The 19,692-nt window shown below is 36.6% G+C and overlaps 1 protein-coding gene across 2 annotated transcripts in view; it reads right to left on the bottom strand.

Annotated features, from left to right (window-relative positions):
* Positions 1–4,175: 4,175 nt before the first annotated feature.
* Positions 4,176–19,692, bottom strand: part of CGNL1 (cingulin like 1) — a 41,374-nt gene continuing 25,857 nt past the window's right edge. The window contains exons 11-18 of one of the 2 annotated variants that reach the window (XM_066559002.1): positions 19,123–19,293; positions 17,845–18,006; positions 16,953–17,042; positions 11,217–11,300; positions 9,901–10,025; positions 9,258–9,366; positions 8,220–8,383; positions 4,176–7,647 (exon numbers count right to left, since the gene is read on the bottom strand). In XM_066559002.1, the coding sequence (XP_066415099.1) occupies positions 7,506–7,647; positions 8,220–8,383; positions 9,258–9,366; positions 9,901–10,025; positions 11,217–11,300; positions 16,953–17,042; positions 17,845–18,006; positions 19,123–19,293 (1,047 nt within the window). In that variant the 3' untranslated portion in view covers positions 4,176–7,505. Of the gene's footprint in view, positions 7,651–8,219; positions 8,384–9,257; positions 9,367–9,900; positions 10,026–11,216; positions 11,301–16,952; positions 17,043–17,844; positions 18,007–19,122; positions 19,294–19,692 lie in introns of both variants that reach the window. The other variant, XM_066559001.1, reaches the window with a different exon arrangement.

Raw genomic sequence — 19,692 nt, forward strand, 5'->3', positions numbered from 1 at the left:
TTGGCAGAAGCTTTGATCCTGATGGGAACGTGACATAAACTTCCTCATTTCTAGGCTGGATGTCTGCAGTGCAGGAAAGGCACACAAGCACATGTACAGATGGTATGGTTAGATTGATCTTTGTCTGGCATAACTCCAGCCATCACATTTTCATGAATAATGGGTGTTCTTACCAGCTGTGAACTTCTGGGTTTTGATAAATTATCACCATCAATACCAGTGTGTCTAATCATGCTGTATATTTTTTTAAAAAGTACTAATTTTTATTATCCTTGCTCTATTCTGGAGGTTGTCACTTTGTTACAGTGTCACTAAACAGTTAAGATGAGATACTCTGAGCTTTTTCTGTGCTTCATAAATTCATTTCTTCAGACTCAGAACCACTCAATTTTCTGTCTTCTTACAGAGTTATGCAATAGTATCTGAGTACTTACAGCACCAACATCTTTATAGGAAAGCACCATTCTCCTTCTCACGTCAGTCACTTCGTGCACCTTAACACCTTGAATGCTACTTTGACTGTGCTTCTACACTGAAAAGCATTTTTGTGGAGCAGCATGTCACTTTCTGAACAGACTACTTCCTGAAGGGAAACCTGGCAGTCCTGTCTCGCATTTCAATAGAGAATTGATTTCCACGGAGGAGGCACCGAAGGCGCCCCGAACCACTCAGGGCCAAGGGGCCGCAGCCGCCCCGCTCTGCTGCCCCCTGCGGGCCGCGCTCCCCCGCGCCTTCTCCCAGACCCGCTGGATTTCAGCCGAGACTCCACTGCGGTTCCCAGTTTAAGATTTCCAAACGTCTTACGTCGAAAACCAGTCTTTTTTTTTTATCAAGAGCCAGAAATTCCAAGCTCTGCTAAGCACAGAATCGTTTCAGAGGAGCAGCAAAGTTAATTGGGTGTTAATATCCCATTTTCCCTCTACATTACTTCTAATTTGTAAAAATGGCAAAGGTGGTAAGAAAAATTGCACTGACAAGATAAAGTGCCAATCAAAGTTAAAACGTGTTGCTTGTATCTGACTCTATCTTCACTCAGCTCATCCTCAGAGCATCCTCCCAGGGCTCACAGCTGGCAGCTGGGCACACTCACAACTGTGGTAAGAGGCACGGTTCCTCTGTGCCTGGTTGGTATTTTTATACACTTGAAAAGAAAAGCTAAAATGACAAGACTTTACAAAAGCTTGTGGAATAAAAGCCCAATTACACGATATCTAGTGCTCTAGACTCTGCAGGCATAGAAAGTGCAGGACTCTAACCACTCAGAGCGGAGACCCATTCAGTGCAGGAATTACCCTGTGGCACTGGTGCTGACACCACACAGAACAGAGCTGAGCTGACTGCAGAACCAACTGAGCTTCCTGGTATCCAGTTTCCTCCCTCCATCTGCACTGGCCTTCAGCTGCAGCTGCTAATGTCATTGAATGGCACATTGACATGGATGGATGCTGCAGTTTAGACACAGCCTCCTGAGGCTTGGGTAATCCAGCTTTGAGCCATAAGCACCTGCATTCCCTGGAAAAGCATTGTGAGGCTTTACAGTAAGAGCCACCAGGTGAATACAAACACTCACCAAGAGGCAAGGTAAGCAGATATTGCACAAGTAAAAAAAGCTCCTTATTTTGCTCAAATAAAGCTGCAGGACTGGTGTTTAATGTCATGGCCGCAGAGTGTCCTGACATTTCCTGTGCTACCACCCTGGCAATGTCACCACAGCAGACTGCAGATACTGCCTGCCACTCAATGTGCTTGTGGACACATGGTCAGCAAAGACTGAAGTAAAATCAAATCCCAGGCGTACAGATTTCACCCACAAGAAAGAGAAGAACCAGCAGGCACCTGGAGAGTACATCCAGGACAGGGGTGTTTTTTGAATTGTTTTTTCCTTTTCTATCCTCTGACCAAAATACCCCAAAACTCTAAACTTGCCAAAAAAACATAGAATGTCCCAACAGCCACCTATCAAACAGCCACACCTTTTGCCAGTACCTGGAACCCTGTCGTTGCTGTGAATAAGTAATGTTAACTCAGTTTCCCAGACATCTGGTGGTCAGGTCTCTTCACGTCCTCTCTGGCCTGATGCGTCTAAGCCACACATTGGGTCTTCCAGCAGAGGCTGCACTTGTCACTGATGAAGAAGAACCACAACTTGGAAGGGCAGGAGAGACCATCAGCCAGGTACTGTGTTAGAAAGCACAGCAGCAGAGCCTGGTAGTCCTGACACACTTACCTGCACCTTTATGGGGCTGCTGTGTTGTGAGCAGCTGGCCCAGCAGGGTCTCTAAACAGAACCTGTTTCATTTAGAAAACTGAATTTCCACGTTTGTGAGCATTTTGAGTTGGTTTTTTATATCCACACAGGCCACAGTTATCCATTGTGACTCAGTAATGCTTAAGAAGTTCACATTTGGGAGGGACATTATATCTAAATTACAAATTTGATCTTATCTCTAAAATAGCTGGATACCATACACAATATGTCCTGAAATAGCAAGGCACAGTGGGCTGTGTTTAAAGTACACATAGCCTAATTCAGGAAGCTTCCTTTCTTTAGTTGGCTGATTTTACTGCTTTTACATAGTTTTATTGGACTCACTTTATTATTTCTTCCTTTCCACTTTTCATAGCCATTCTACCTGTTTCGCAATAAACCATTTTTTTCTTTGAAGAAAACCAGATTTGAAACTCCCCATAAAGCAAGGAAATCTATACTTAAGGCTGTTGTTCTGCAAAAAACACACTCCACAGAGCCTGCTGGTTACTGCAGAGCCAGACATTCAATCTCAGATGTGTGCCAGGATCCTTAAGAGTGAAGGGAAGGTCAAAATCAAATTAATCAGAACTGGATCCTGAGTTGAATCTTTCCTGCTGTATTTTTTTCTTACTTCCCATTATGCCTTTTGGTAGGGTCCATCCAAGCCAGCCTGCATACAACTGATGAAAGGAGTACTTGAAACCAGTGAAAATAGCTTTGTAACCTAACACATGAAGCACTGTTCAGAAAGCCCATTCTGCTGAAAAACAGAAGTACACAGAAGGCAAAGCAAAACTCAGGTTACCTGTAATGGAGTTACCTGTAGTGAGTTCCTCCTCTGCACTCACATAGAAGTGTTCCTACAGTTTTCCTACTGACAACTTGGAGAGCTTAAACTCTCATCCTCCACCTGTGCTCTGAATTTAAATAATTTTTTTATTGCCTGTCCTTCTGCTAATGGCATGAAGCTTCAGGATCTAAATAAAGCAGTAAATTGTTATTAGAAATGGAAAAAAGATCAAATGTTCCAGCTTACATAAAACAGTCCCTGCTGACTTCACATAAGGGTCACTGGTACCAACCATTAAAGGACTGTCATTCTGCTACTGAGGTAGGTGAGGCAAACTTACTACTGCAACTGGCCTTGTCTGCTGAACTTCACTCCCCTTCTTCTTAAGTCTTTACTTTCCTACATGTAAAAAGAAAAACCTGTAATACAAAAATATCTATTAATTCTATACCTTTTTCTCAATAGCCCACTGCTCCTGAGTAAATTTTGAGATGCCAATGAAATTTCCCTCAGTATAACATAGTAGGGTCAGGGGGTTAAACATGTGACCTAGTCAGAACCTTATGCAAAAAAAGAAATTAAATGTGTAAGAAACCCTGGCAATTTCTAAAGAATGTTGCTCTTTCAGCAAAGTCTTTGAACATTTTGCAATGTTACTTGAGAAGTACAGTTGGTAGAAATTAAGCAGCTGAAATGTGTAGCTCTACTCACAGGATAGGAAGCTCCAGTAAGCGAAAAGAATCAACACTTAATTACTAAAATATGCTGTGTGATCCAGAAAAGGCTTAAAAGCTGAAGCTATTGCACTATGTAGCTCACTCAGCAAAGCACACAGCTGGTCTGTAAAAAATTAGGAAAACACATGGCTTCTGGAACACTTTAGAAAATAATTTATAAATCAGAACAAATTATTTAATCAGGAAAAGGGAAGAATTAAGTTCAGAAGAAAGAGGATAAATCAGAGAAATACACAGATTAATCAACAAGTTACAGTCTCATCACCCAGAACTGTGGGGGGAAACGTGCCTGGTGATTGAACAGTAAAAAACACATAATGGATTGAAGTATTTGCATAGTACAGGAGTTTCCTTAAATAAAGTACAGTGCAGAGAAACAGGTACAGGGGACAGCAAGAAGATGACAATTTTTCCTTTTTATTTCTTCAGGCACCAACAAGAGATATGATGTCTGAAAGATCTTAATGCTTTTATGAAAAGGGATGCCTTCCAAACTCAAGGGCATTAAAATGCATTATTGTGATGAGTATCTTTAATTTCATTCCTTAGTAAATTAGGAGTCTATGGAGGACAGGAGGATTTTCTTCACTTGCTTAACATTTACATATTTTGCACCGTATAGAAGCTGCCATGTAAAGACTTTGGAGCACTTGCCAAATGCTGGTGATTTAAAACAGAAAAAACCTCTTGTAGAACTAATTTGTCTTCTCCTATCTACCATAACAGACTCAGAAAACCAAGACCATTAATCCCAGAAAGGACTAAAAGTTCACTGTTCACTATAGATTACTTACACAGAGAGACAAGCATCCACTATAAAAGTCATCAGTTTAGGCTTATAGGAAACATGATTTAGCTCAGGTCCATTTGTTTAAGAGATATTGCAGTACTGTGGAAGAAAACTCAAGGTCTGTACAGCTCAGAATTCAAGCCATGTCTCTAATACACCAGCAACTCTGAAGTTTATACAAACTTCAAGCCACTAAATGTCTTTTAACCATATTTCTTTACATATACCCCCCTCTTGCTTCCTTTTATTGGTCAAGAGCTTCTTCTGAAATTCATTTAAAAATAGATTACATGAAAAAACCAGGAAAATTTTTCTAAACTAAACTTTGAACATGGGCTTTGATGAGAGCAAACAGGACGTAGAGTGAACAAATAAGATGACTGTAAACTACTATAAATTTTGTTGTGGCAATGAAGATGATTTTACGATCACCATAGTTAACAAGTATCGAGAAACAGAGCTACCAACTGCTTGATGAATCAATTGAAATATCTTTTTCAGTGTCTTAAAACTTTTAGTCATATTATTTGAGAACTCTAAAGAGAAAATGCCACTGGCAAGTCCAAGTGAACAAACTAAAGAGAAGTTCTTTTTCTGAAAAAGAGGAGGTTCACTAAGAAGAATTGAGGCCAGTAGAAGCCTGCAACAATATTGTCTTCTTCCTTCTAAGATCAAATGAGGAGCGTTCTAGGTGTTACACCTGCCACCTGCTGTACAAGTTACAAAGAAAGTAGCTATCCAAAGAGAAGAAAATGCAGAAATTTGTTTACAGCATCAATATTTCCCAAATAATTACTTTCTTGTTATGTTTTAAACATGTCTTCTATATGAAATTCAATTATCATATCGAGGTATATGCACAAAGTAGAACTGAGAGCACTGACTGTTTATTTTAAGTGAATTTTCCTTTTACAGTTTAGTGTAACTGGAGGTAGATGCAATATTAATTGATTTTTTTTCCAGTGGTTTGAAATAAGTCATCTATGAACATTATAGGAGAGAGTACTGGGGGTTGGAATCAGTTGCTTGAAGTTAAGTCTACATAAACATGCAAATGAAACAACAAATAAATCAAAGCAGTTTCTATGATGATTGTCAGTACAGTGTAGCACAGGTCTTCTTGGATGAAAGGCTGTTCCTGTGATGTCAAAATAGTAATGCCAATACTGCAAAATATTCCATGTGCATGCTACTGGTAAAGATACAAGATTCAGAAACAACTTTGCCATTCCTAATATTTCCTGTATAACTCAAATGATCAAAAGCAAGTTGAAGGGAATTACATGGCAAAGAGAGTGTGATCTGTTATGCAGGAATACATTTCTGACCTCGCAGGGAGGAGTTTCATTTCATGTAACTGTATGAAAATGGACACTGCCATTGTCGGGACTTTTGCTTTAACCACATCTGCCAGCCTCACTGGCAGAGCTGTTCAATTTGCTCTCTGCAGCAGATTCCTTCGGGGGAATGATGGAAGCTCCCAGCAACTTCAGTTCAAAGTATTTTTTACAATTCCATGATTACTTGATCAAATCAATGAACAAGTGCTTGCTAACCTGTAACTGCAGACAAATACTGATAAATAGACAGGACCTAACTATGGTTTATTAACAAAATTTTGTAGTAATGCCCTTTCCTTAGAAGTCTAGATTTGCAAAGGAGTAAAACCAGTCTGGTGTAATTCAAATGGCAAAAAATATTTTTAGCAACAAAATAGAAAATATTTTTAAAATAAAATCTTCAATGCTCTTTCTTTTAAATTTCCCACAAAGTTTGTTGAATAGATGGATAACCCAAAATACAGATACTTCTGTAAAATGAAATACCAGTGTATATCTGCAGATATGACCATGCACTGCAGTACATCACTAGTAGATGGTCAAGAAGAACTTAGAAAGAAAAATCAGATTACATGCTTTCTGTTTCCTTGGTGCAATTTCTTGCCAGCAGCATAAAATTTTCATATCAATTAACAGATTTAAGCGTGTACTTAAATCAAAGACCACAGGTAATTTTACTGGAACAAGTGGGACTCTAGAAACTTGCAAGATAAGACTGTCCCACTGTCCTCAAATCAGCAGGCCTATAACATTCTGCCTCTGGCAGAACTGAACTCCTTTCAGGAAATGAAAGATACCAAGTAATGAGTGACATCATTCTCACCCTTCCCTACTGAGAACAGAGAGCTTCCCAAATGAAGATGACACGGAAGTAGAAGCCAAGCCTCTCTCATCATGCACATGTGATGGTCCTTTTAACAGGCAGGATTAACATTTGACCTCTAATATACAGAACACATACAATAAAACTTACACTGCTATTTAAATGTACTTCCTGGCCCAGGAACTACGAATCTGCTCTGTAATGCATGAAATGTATTCATTTTCATTTGTTTTCCTCTTAGTGAAAACCCAAGCATAGCATTTAATATAAACTTAAAGATTTTACATATCAAACTGATTTATATAATATTTGAAACTTTACAAAATAGTACTAAAGTAGTCAATAAAAAGATTAAATTTAAAATATTTACATTTTATACATAAATTCCCCTTACTTACAATTATTAAATAATCTTCCATAGTTTCCTTAATTTTAGGGAAAAGCTTCTAATAACTAAAAACTAATTTTGAATTAATATCGGATGGCTTTTTACTTGAACAGAATTTTAGCAAAATCCCATTTCCAATGTGAAATATTATTCCCACATTTTCAGTAGCAGTTTATAGATATATATATAGTTTTATAGGTGTTTTATAATGCAATCCTGTTTTCTATAATAAACAGTGGAGATCTAGAAAAGAAAGAAAATGGCACAATATGGATGGAAACATTATATTCCCAACTCTTAAATCCCTTTATGTCATTTGGCTTCTAGAATATCCAGTTTCTTATGTTATTCTTCCAGTATTTTCAAGGAATTGTATCCATACTTATTTAGATTTTTGTGTCATCATCTTTTGAGAAATTATTTCCTGAAGGTACTTCACAGAGACTATCACCATCCGTGCTGAAATCATCTTCATCGTCGTCATCATCATCAGAATCAGCCAACACTTTACTTGGTGACTTCTTCAGTCTACTAAAACAAAAATACACATATTTGCTATTAAAACAGCACATCTACACACAGAACACTTAAGAGAAAGCTTTAAACATTGACAGGCAGGATTTACATTTTTGAAGGATGTCTGAGTGCTGCAGCAGGGGTTATCATAGACCACATCTTACATGAAGGAAACATGCACAAGATCAAGCAATCACATTTTCAAGCACCTCTAACTAAAGTGGCAGAGAGAGGAAACTGTAAACTTTGCACACTGGGATGTTCACAGATGGCCAAGGAAAACTAACACAGGATGACTGCACCTCTCAGCCATTAGGGAAATTTTTACTGCTACAAATGGTAAGAGTGTCAAGTGCCACCACTTTTCTCCATTTTATATTCCCTGCCTCAATGACTTTATTCAGTAGGAAGATCTTGGAAAGAAGGCTGGGGCACCTGGAGAGTTTCACAGGTCTGTGTCAAACTGTGTGTGCTGATGACAAACTTGTAGAGGAAGCCCTCAGTTTATGGACTACAGGACCAAGTGGTCAAATGTGTTAGAAGTGGTGTGATACAGAACTGGAAAGTCTGACAACTCATCCTACCTTAATTCTTTTTTTGCAGTGTTAAGCTGTCCTTGCAATTGTTCATTTATGTCTAGTTGCTCTTCAAGTTCTCTCTGAAGTTTCTTTTTAGCATTTTCCAGTCTGTCTATTTCTTCTTCAGCTTCTTCAACTTGACGTTTCATTGCTTTCAAACGCAAACTCAACTGCAATATTTACATGTCATCTGATTAGAGGACTATTTTAACAAAGGAATTTTATTCTTCCAGCATCTATGAGAGGGAGAATAAAGACAAAACTTTGCCAGTGTAGTGACACTGTAATCCTCTGCTTCAGAAATATTTGAAAGTCAGCATTAGACTTTAAGAAAAATATTGTGATACTGTTTTTTTACAGAGAAAAACCAGCAGCAAGCAAAGAGAGCTTTGGTAGAGTGAGACAGTATTATGTGATAGCAAGAGCTGGTTACCCATGACAACATAGTAGAGTTATAAGTGTGTCTAAGTTAAGCAACTTTAACAGACAGAGACTATAAAATACATTTCAAAAACCCAGAAGATTGTTTAAGATCATTGCTGTAATGGATGCCTGCATTTTGAAACACATTGTTCATTCTCCAGGCAGAGTATTAACTGTTGGCTCAGGTGCTGAAACAAACCATGTTTGAATCCACAAAGACCACAGTAATGGTAGAGCACATTGCTGTTGGAACATCAGTGTGTGCTTAGACTTACAGCCTATATTTAACAGTAAACAGTTTTTTTCTTTAAACAAAATTTTATGGTGGCAAAACAGATTACTTGTTGGTATATTTATAGGATCAATAACTGTCTGTTATTTGCTTTATTTCTTAAATTAGCATTGCTTCTGTAACTTTCTTTTCATAATTTTCAAAATTAAGAACAATTTAGTACTAGACAAAAGCACATGATGCAATGGCAGCTGCAAATATCACTAAATGGGAATTCATAAACAACAGAGTAATCAGAATCTACCCCTATTTGTCTTGTATCTTTTATACATGATGGTTTAGGCTAGTAGGATTAATATCAGATATTTGCATATTAATCCTTCCCCTACCTGGTCCTTCTGATCAGTCAATGACAGATGTTCATCATCTACTTGCAACATTAACTCCTTCACTTTTCTCTCAAGTCTGCGGTTACTTAGCTGGAAATTTACTCTATCCCTAGTAAAAAACCAAAACCAAGAAAAGACAGGTTTGTAAAAAAGGAACTGAAATGCTCCCAATCCTGATCATTCAATTCTTTAACAATCTTATAAGAATTGAATAAATACTTAGGGTCCCTGCTTGGATTTACTGATTCCATGCAACATATTGAGAAATTTGTTCATAAGCAGAAATTACTAAGGAGAATTTCTTCTGACACCATAGCAACATTTAGCAACAAAAGTATATTCCTCCAAGATTAAACAAAAAGCAAACATGAAATGGATGTTACAGTACAGTTAATATTTCTAAGCCTGTTCTTGATATAAGACTTTTATAAAATAAGGAGCTATGGAATCATGTGCCCAGCTTTAAATTTTATTACAAACTTCTACTGTGCTTGCAGTAAAAAAGAAAAATTGCAATACTTTTATGAAACAGTAACCATTTTAATTTGGTGAAAAAAACCCAGGTTAATTGTAAGAGAGATTTAATATTAGCAAGAGGCCATAATAACAAGCATAAATATGATCTTAGCATTACTGGTTTTACCTCTCTTCATTTGCAAGTCGTTCTTCCAGCTCTGTGATCCTTGCCTCCATCTGAGCAACGAGTCCCTCCTTGCTGGATCGGTAAGAACCCTCCAGGTGAAGGATTCGGCTCTTCAAGTCTTTGTTCTGTGGTTGGAATACACTTGGTTAATACACACTTACTCAGATTGACAAATATCACCTTAACACCAAAGTCATGTCTCCAGGCAAACAGGTATCAGTATGTACAGTGAGCAGTATGGCATTTAGTGAACTTGGAAAGTCACTGAGATTTTACTTCAAACAAATTTTCTACTACGGTGGCTTATTGGAAAGAATTTACTGTTCAGCTTCAGTTCACGTTTTAGGATTAAATGGACACTTAAACCTCAGGTAGTTTCAAGCCCCTTCCAGCAGTACTTTTTAATGTGCCAATTTTTTTTTCAAATATTCTGTCAGATCTGTCTTATGCTACACCCAATTTTTTTGTAAAATTCTGTGTTCTTGCCCTATAAATCACTGGTGTATGGCTGGAACAAGTAGACAAGGAAATTATTTACATCCAATACCGCTTTACTTTATCAAAGCTATTACTGGGGTGTTCCCCTAACTTTCTGTGGAAACCCAGGGCGCCTGGAATATTTCTCTTCCCCCTGCCTTTCTTAACTCTCCAATGATATTCCTACTACAAAAACAGCTCAAAAAAGATTTGTAAAAGGAGACTTTTTGCTAAGATTTACACTTATATTTTTCTGAAGCTAGGTAATATGGGTTTTCAATGGGGACCTAGTCAAAGAATTAACAGAAAAAAATACCCCAACAAATAAAGAGTTACATGATGAACAGAAAAATAAAGCTCTTTGTTACAGAAATTCAAAGCATGATCACAGGTCTCAAACACAGAAAAAAGGACTATGACAGGAAGATCAGAACTAAAGTATAAGAATGTACATAGTCTATACCAGTAGGTGGCATTCTTTTTTCTCAAACAATTAAGATGAGATCAATGCCACATAATTGAAGGCACCTAATTAGGTGAGTTGTACTAACACGTTCTCTAAATTCCCATTACAATCTGTTTTATGTTCTTGAGTTTTTAAATAATACTATGACTTGCTGAGATATCTTTCCTCTGGATCTCACCTAAGGGCTATGATAAGTAACCTTGCTTTCAAAGACCACTGAGCTGCAGAAGAATTGTTTACTACTACAGAAGAAAACACTCAACTAAAATCACAATTCCTTTAAATGGTATCTTCAGCAGTGTTCCTGGAGGGCTGTTCAGCCTTGGCAGAACAGCTCCTCTGAAAGTGGTCATTTACAACCAGACATAATTACCTGTCTTTCCAAGGAAATTTTGTCACACTCCAAGTCTTGCTTTATAGCTCTTTCCTGAAGTAGCTCTGTCCTCATTTGTTCAATCTATTAGAGAAAGAAGACAGAAATTTTAATAAGAGACTTAAATTATATTTATCTATATTATACTGTGTGTATGTATATATATAAACTACATATACCTGTGCAATAAGCAATGTGTTCTTTCTCATAACTCAAGACATACATGTGATTTCAGATGAGCTTTACACTACAATCTTGGACAAAACTTTCTACTTCAAGCAGTCCATGTTATTCCCAGGATTCATTCTAGGCATTTCACACCTACACTGGATATTGTTGATGTTTACCATATACATTCTGTAGCAAGGAACTCAACTCTAAGCTGTTCTATAAAAGACACATCACATGGCAGAACAGAGTTCTGGAACATCACATCCATCTTCCAACATCTTTTCCAGTTTTCTTCATACTTAAGTCTGAACCTTTGAAACAGTACCTTATTTTTAAGCTGCTGATTAGTCTTAGTAAAGTTTCTCTTTATTAAACACAACCTGGTACCTGCAAACAAGTGCCCAGAACTCAGTGAAACACTCCACAGGGAATTGCAGTTTTCTGTATGCATGGGAGTAGTAAAGCTCTTTTTCAACAGACTCTGCTGCATGATGGATCCAAACATTGCTCCCCTCCTTCAGTCTATTTCATGTCTGTTGTACTGGAGGGGCACCAACTTCTAGATTTAGAGAGGGGGTGGGTTTTGCTTGTTTTGTTCAAAGACAACCTCTTCTGCAGCTTCTGTCAATATTACTGCTCCATATTCAACAACCACAAGGAAGATATATTCTCCATGTGTAAAGATGTTAAAAAGCTACCTAATCAATACAGACTCAAGATAAGAATGCAAAATTAGTTTGTTTTACCTCACTATTGGACTTGATTGGAAAAGAAATTGAGCTTAGAGAAAAACTCCAAACTACCTAACAGCTGCTACTGAAACTTTGGTGCTGAAGAACAAAGTTTGTAGGGCTATGGAAATACTTATCTTGCTTCCAATCTTTCTGAGACTCCCTGCAAATCTCTAAAAATACTTTTACAGGCACAGCAAATGTTACCACAGCATTTGTGGTTTACACCGTACAGGACTTTTTATGATAGATATCATCTGAGGAACACAGTGAATATCTGTATCAATTACTGTCCCTGCAAAAAAAAGACTGATAAAGATTTCAGTGGCCACAGCACTCTTTCCTGCTTTGCATCAGTTACATATGAACTTGCATGAACACAACATTGCAGCTAAGCAACTCTCAGTTACAGATTTATCTCAGTAAAGGACTTTCAAATGTCATTGGGAATTCTTGCATAAAAAATCCAAAAGTAATGTTTAGAATGTGAAGGTTAAACAAGTACAGCAGATGAAAATTTGCCCTAGGCCTTATTTTTTTAACCAAACATAATATTAAATGATACATTTTTAGTTAATCACGGTTAAAGGAAGTAATTTGCACTTTTTCTGGAGCTTGTAAATTGATATATGAATACAAATAATGGCAGCAACGCATGCAATTGCATATGTTATGTCACAGGATGGGGACAGAAGGGAGAAGGCATTCCTGAAAACTAAGGTCATACCAGCTCCTAGAATACCAATGGCAGCACGTGGCTGTGCTCTCAACAGCTGGGTGATTTCTTAAAAGCTCTCATTGTCACATGGAAGCCTAATAATAACAATGTTTTATGTGTTATATAGTAAAATATTATATAGTAAAGTATTACTTTATAGACACAAATTAGAATCACATGTGTACAATAGCTGTATTTATTAATAAAATATATGAATAAAATTATAATGTGAGGAATTACATAGAATTTATTCTACTGTAATTGCTTTAGCAAGACAGACACAGGAAAAAATACAGCTAAATCTGTGGTAAAATGAAGGACTAATTAAAAATGTAGCTGTTAACTGAAGAAAGGGGTTTTGTATTATATAGGAACTTGCTTAATGGACCACTCTGAGGTTCCACTGTGCTCTTACTGTGCTCAGAGGCTGTAACAAATTTGTGCAGCCTTCCCAAGATTCAAACTAAGGAATTATTTAGAGGACAATTATTATATTTCCAAGATGACTGCTACTGTTGTTGGACAACTCTTGGTAAAAGCAACCTCACAGAAAGGTAGTGGGAGAGAGAAAAATATCTATATATGATTAGGATCAGTAAGCTACATGCAAACATCTACAAAAGCTTGTTAAAAGAAAAGGGCAGCAGATAGAATTTTTGCTGGAGGAGATATAAATTGTTTTCTCTTCTTGTGTTTTTCAACAGTTCAACAGTTTTTAAACACATAATTAACACACACAAAGGAGAAAAACAGTTGTGTGTCCATATGTGCTTGAAGTTCCACTTATTTCACAGCAGCGAGATGTACCAGTTTCATGGCCATACTCTGTGTATGTACCATGTGGGACTTCATGTTCCATGTTCTAGCCTTCCTATGTCTAATATCTCAAAACTGTGTAAAAAGAATAAACTATTTCTGCAGCTTAAGGCAACACTTATCACAGCTGGATTTGAAGAATGCCAACAACAAAGAATTGAGAAAAGCAAATGTATCAGATTTTACAAATCTTTCTCATTTTGTGCCAGCTTTAGGATTAAAAGCAGCTGTTGAGTTCATTACAGTGAAAGCAATTTGATTTCTAATAATAATTTAGATGCCATCAGTACTGTTCATCATCTCACAGGTTTACAGCCAATGTTTCCTGTTAATTCCTAAGTAGTGTGTGGGTGTACATATATATGTATATAATATATACCTTAGACAATTTCCAAGTATGTGACCAAAAACCCAATGATTAATCAAGAAGAAAGTTAAAGCTAAAAAAAATCCCTTTGATGCTTCAAAATTGAAAAACAACCTTCATATCCAGATTTTTATTTCTTTGCTACCCACAGTGCCAGCTAAAGAGCAGGTATACAGCTCTCCACAGGGAACACTTTACCAAAAGGAAGCAGATTATGCAGGTCAGTGTCATTTTGTCCCTATCTGTTTATTCTAAAATTGTCATGAAAACTAATAAGTCCATTTTTCACACTTACTGGAAACAACTCTAAGGTCAATAGACTCTTGCTTGCATTTTCACAGAACACAAGAATTATTGAGGCTATCATGAGGATTTTTCAATTATGTTTGCAAAGTCAATATGGCAAGAGATACTTCATCTCACTTGTTCATAGAAAAAAAATCATTTATTAAAATATAATTTTGGTTGTCTCTGTTCCTCATGCCTGTCCCTGCCCAGGGACCTCTTTAGACTCAAACAGCAGCTGAGTGCTCTAGTTTTCCATTTGTGTCTGTGTTAGTGTGGTTTGAGCATTTTGGTCTTTCTAGATTTACTAATACATTATCATTTAACAACTAATAGGATTTGACCCACTTTTCCCTAACATTTTTTTCTGTTTCCACTCTGCTGTGCTACTTCTTAGAACAAGGCAAAAGGAGATGAGAACAGTGTGTCATGCAGCCATTCAGATTCAAAAGGGTGTTTAAATTAAAAAAGAACTACATTTCATGGCAAGTGAAATGTGAACTATTATTCTTGCCAATGTTTATTCAAACATTCAGCTTTATGTAAAATAGAACCAGTTGTTTAAATTTATTTTTACTGGAAATTTCAGTATTATAGTTCATTATCAGTATGTTAAAATAACATATTTATAATAATAGTTTTTAAAATGTAGAGGAATACAAATATTACCAAAATAAATCCATTATAATTTCTCATGTCATTATAAATGCTTAGCAGACCCTGAAATACTCTTTAGTAATTTGACTACTTAGCCATTCTGGCATAAAATCAAAACAAAGCAACCTTTATAACTCATGTGTGAAATGAGAAATTCCAGACCTCAAAATAAACATGTCTTTTACCCATTATGTAACATTTTAGTCACCAAACTGAATTTTAGGTTTCCATTCAGTTAGCAAATTAACTTCCATGGCAGCTATGACTAAAGTACTTTTATCCCAGCTTTACAACACAGGCACAGACTCCAGTATTAAAGGCTTCCTGATTTAACAACAGCATGACCCCACATTATTACAGGTCCTTTATATTCTATTTCACCCACTGACTCAGAGTCTGAACAATATCAACAGAACAATAGCAGAAAGTTTTTATTACAATCAAATAGAGTCTCAGTAGCCAGAGTTCAAACAAAGAAGTAATGGTGCCTTAGTGCTTCAAGGATGTGTGAGAGAAAGCTGAGCTCCACCTCACTTTAAACTCTCCAGCTGTCTCAGTGGAACACACAATTTCACTGAAAAGACACAGAAACTAAGATTTTACTTTCTGTTCTGCCTCTGAAGCTACAGTTATTCAAAAGAATGTCAGTAGTTGTTTGTTGTTTTTTTTTTTTTTCTGGAGAAAGAGAAATGAGAACAGAACAGATTATTGTGGGTACCTCAATGCTAATTGTCCCCTGAACTTCTAGGAAATTACTGTGAGCTGTAATACTTCACGTAGAGTTACAGCAGCAGATGTGCTGTAAGGGGCTATGAATGAGTTTCACATCTTTCAGAAAGCAAAAATAAGACAAAGAACATTATCTGGACCATGATATTCCAAGACAGCCACATCACTGTATTTTTTTCCATGAACTATTACAACATTTGCATAATCCTGACTACTCAGCCATGGATGTCTGGCTACTTTTGCAGTAATTAGGCCCTATATTCTACTTTACTAGTTTATTATAAATCTTTGTTATAGGACCTATGATTTCTTATTTCAGTTTTTTCAGAAATATTGAATAACATTATTAAGGCCTCTGTCTTCAAACCAATGAAGTCCAAATTCTCCTAAGACTTGGTAATTTCCAACTCGATGGTCCAATGCACTCACTCCAATTCCCCCCACCTGCACTTTTCATGGGCTTTACTGAAGACAGAGGTAAAATGTTCCTTTATTTGACAGGGCATACCTGGAATATATTTTATCTTGACTGAGGCCTCATCATACAGTCTCTACAACTTCTTCCCTCTACTTATACAGACAAAAACCTTTACTTGTTTGAGTTACTATGATAGTTCTCACTTAGCTTGGCAAGTATTACTTTATCTTTACATTTTCTGCTCCATGAGACACAACCTCATTAATAAATCCTTCTTCCCCTCTTTCTGGGCTATCAACTTATATTACATTTCTGGAACAAAAGACTGATGTTTTTATGTGGAAAATACTTTCCAGTTGTCTTGCCTTTGATATATGTTAATCAGCTTTTACACTTGTATGAAAATAAAGCTTCCTCTCTGTTGAAACTGGCTAGCATTCTTGGTTCAGCTGATTTCACTAAATAGTTCCACACTTTCCTAAGACTCCTTCTCTTCCTTCTTTGAAATTAAGAGTCTATTATGCTGAATTAGTTTTCAGTAGGATTAAAATAGTGATCTTTCAATATAAGAGATCTTCACAACAGGCTTACTAGTCTTCAGTCTTTATATATATCCTGTGTCTGTTTTCCACTTAGAATAACAGGAAAAAATGGTTTGTCCTGATGTGGAGGGAGCATATTTCATCATGTTTGTGAACCTTGGGTTTTTTGGATTTACATGCTCTGCTCAAGTATAGCATATAAATCATATTGCTAATTATTATTTAGTTGATCAATATTGATTGTGATCTTAACACTTTTTCATAGAATCATTAAGCAAAAGCTGCAAAACTTGTTCAAGTACCTGTTCTCTGCACCTGCTGATCCTCTCAGACAACAAATCCGAATTATTCTTTTCTTCATCAAGCTCGAGTTCCAGGTGAGACAACTTGTCCTAAGTGGAACAAAGAAAAGCAACCTCAACACGCTGCTTTCCATCCTCTTCAGATTTCTATCAGGGCATTCTTCTTTAAGCTTCAAGGACCCAAACTGTCTGAAAGACTAAGCTTGGAAACTGAAATGCCTCTTAAAACACACAGCGAAAGAGATGGCAAGTAGGTAAGGCTTTTTAGTGAATTTGTTTGACAGAAGTACAATAAAGGTTTTGTTTCCATTTTTTACATCATTCTCAACAATTTCAAGAATATAAGATAAATTCTGCAATGTTTCTTGAGACTTTTTTTGAGTGCATTACATTATACATTTGGAAGACAAATTTCTTTTTATCTGAGTAAAATGACATAGAGATGTTTGCTTAAGAAAGTCAAATGACAGCCTAGTTGAACTGAACAGTTATGCAGCCCTGTAACAAGTTAGAGACACAATGTTATTCAGACTCCTGAAATGAACCATATCAAAGACCAAACAAAACTTACATTTCTAAATACTTTTGAAGTTCTGAATGATGGGCCTAGAAATTAAAATCATGCAAATCTGTATGATAAGCGCTAGATAAAATTAATTAAAAAGAAGTTAATTAAAAGTATGAGAGAAAATTCTAATTTAGAACATATCATGTTACAACAGATTTGCTAACAAATTACCTTTAAAATATACCACATTAATTTCTGCAGTAATACTACAAGGGTTTTCAAAAACATGCAACTATGTCAATTCCTTCCAAGCAAAATCCAAGTGAAACAAAATTATTTTCATCTCTTCAAAAAAGAAACAAAGCCTTAAGAAATGTCTTTTACCTCCATTAGTTTGATTTGTCTTGCCCGATCATCTTTTAAGTGGTTTTTGGCTTCCAGTTCATACTCCAAGCTCTTCACAGTCTGTTCCAGTAGCTGAGTTTTTGTTATTGCCTCATCCTGGGCTCTCTGGTGGTCCCTCAGGTTCTCTTCCATCAGACGCATCTGAAGCAATAAGATCAGGGGAATTCACTAAGACTGTGCTTGCTATAAACAAGGGATGGCAGCAAAGGGAACTCACTGCAAACACACAGATCTGGAAGCATGACAGGAATTCCACTGAGTTACTGGCTTTTCACAGTAATTTTTGTTTTATCCACCAGATGGCACCAAGAAAATAAACTTGGATTATGACCTATAATGAGATAACTGCAAACACAGTGTGCTTAAAATGTGTAAACATACATTTACATATTTGATGCATGTATTAGTGTGGATATCTACATACAACTTCATTCAGCTCAAGAGCTATATTCTCAAAATCATTGTTTTATCTTACATTTTTCATCATGAGTCTTCATCCCTTTACAAAGGCTCTCCATCCATGAATGAAATAAATATAGAAGGAAGACACAACAATATACAGGAACTACTCTTTCTTCTATTGTTGTTCTTTTAAATTTAATTTAAAACAAAGGCAATATAAGAGTTCTAAACTGGAACAATCCTACTACGAAAATATTTCATACAGAGAAAACATCTGTGACCAATGTATTCTCATAATTTTTCCAACTGGAGAGCAGGAATATGCAGATTTTTAAAAGACTGGATTGTCTTTATTACAAAATTTACATGCTATGAGGAAGACACTCAAGACTGGTTAATTCTTGGCTGCACAGAAACCTTTGTGATTTAAAGCTCCACCTTGGCTCATATGAAAGAAGAGGAGAATGTATGTTTGTATGGGTGCTTGTTTTTCCTAAATAACTGGTGGGTTTTTTTCCCTAATAAAAAATATTTGTAAATTCTCAATGCCTTCAGTAGCAGGCATTAAAGAGCAGCAGATCATCAATGGAATCCTTGTCATTTCACTTAAGGTGCATTCATTTGACAAACACTGCATTTATCTGTCCTAAACAGGAACCCCCATTTCCCCAGCAGAAATAACATGCTGATCACCACCATAGAAAATCAAACCCAAAAGCACGCTGAGATCAACCTCTCATGATGTACATGAGGGTACACAAAAGCATGATAGCAAACATTCATTATTGTGAAAACTATCTGCACTGAATTCTAGGTCAAAGTTGAGAATTTCTCACTGAATTTATGAGTCATTACCTCATCTTGCATTCTTATGTTCATCAGGCGTGATTTTTCTACCTCAATGTTTTTCTCCTTTAATTGCCTCTGGAGATCTACAAACTCCCTGCGATTTTTCTCTTTGTATTCATCAAGCTGGCTCTGAAGTTCCAGAGTTGATGTTCTTGAGATCTCCACCATTTCAGACATCTGGGCAAAAAGTACATATACAAAAGGTTCTGTTGTGCTTAATGAAACAAATGGGTTTTTTTCCTCCAGCTTCAGTAATCAGCTCAGTATTTTCAAACAGAAAATTTATCAAACTTTCCCAAATAAATGAATTTCTATGCAGAAGTGGGAAAACACAAAACAGTAAAGTTAATTTCTAATAGCATGTGTGGCAAGACTATTCTCTTTTTGTCTGTCAGCAGTTCTTCCAGCTGAGTGACACAATGAACTGCACAGTCACACTTCACTATGTCAGTATTACTGTACAGTTTACACACAGATGGCACAATAAATCTGATGCAGATATTTTGAGAATCAGCTGTAAAACTCTGAAATATCACTTTGCTGTACATGAGGACTGAACTCAGATTTGGGATCTGG

The sequence above is a fragment of the Molothrus aeneus genome, chromosome 13, assembly GCF_037042795.1.
Source record: "Molothrus aeneus isolate 106 chromosome 13, BPBGC_Maene_1.0, whole genome shotgun sequence".
Taxonomy (NCBI): domain Eukaryota; kingdom Metazoa; phylum Chordata; class Aves; order Passeriformes; family Icteridae; genus Molothrus; species Molothrus aeneus.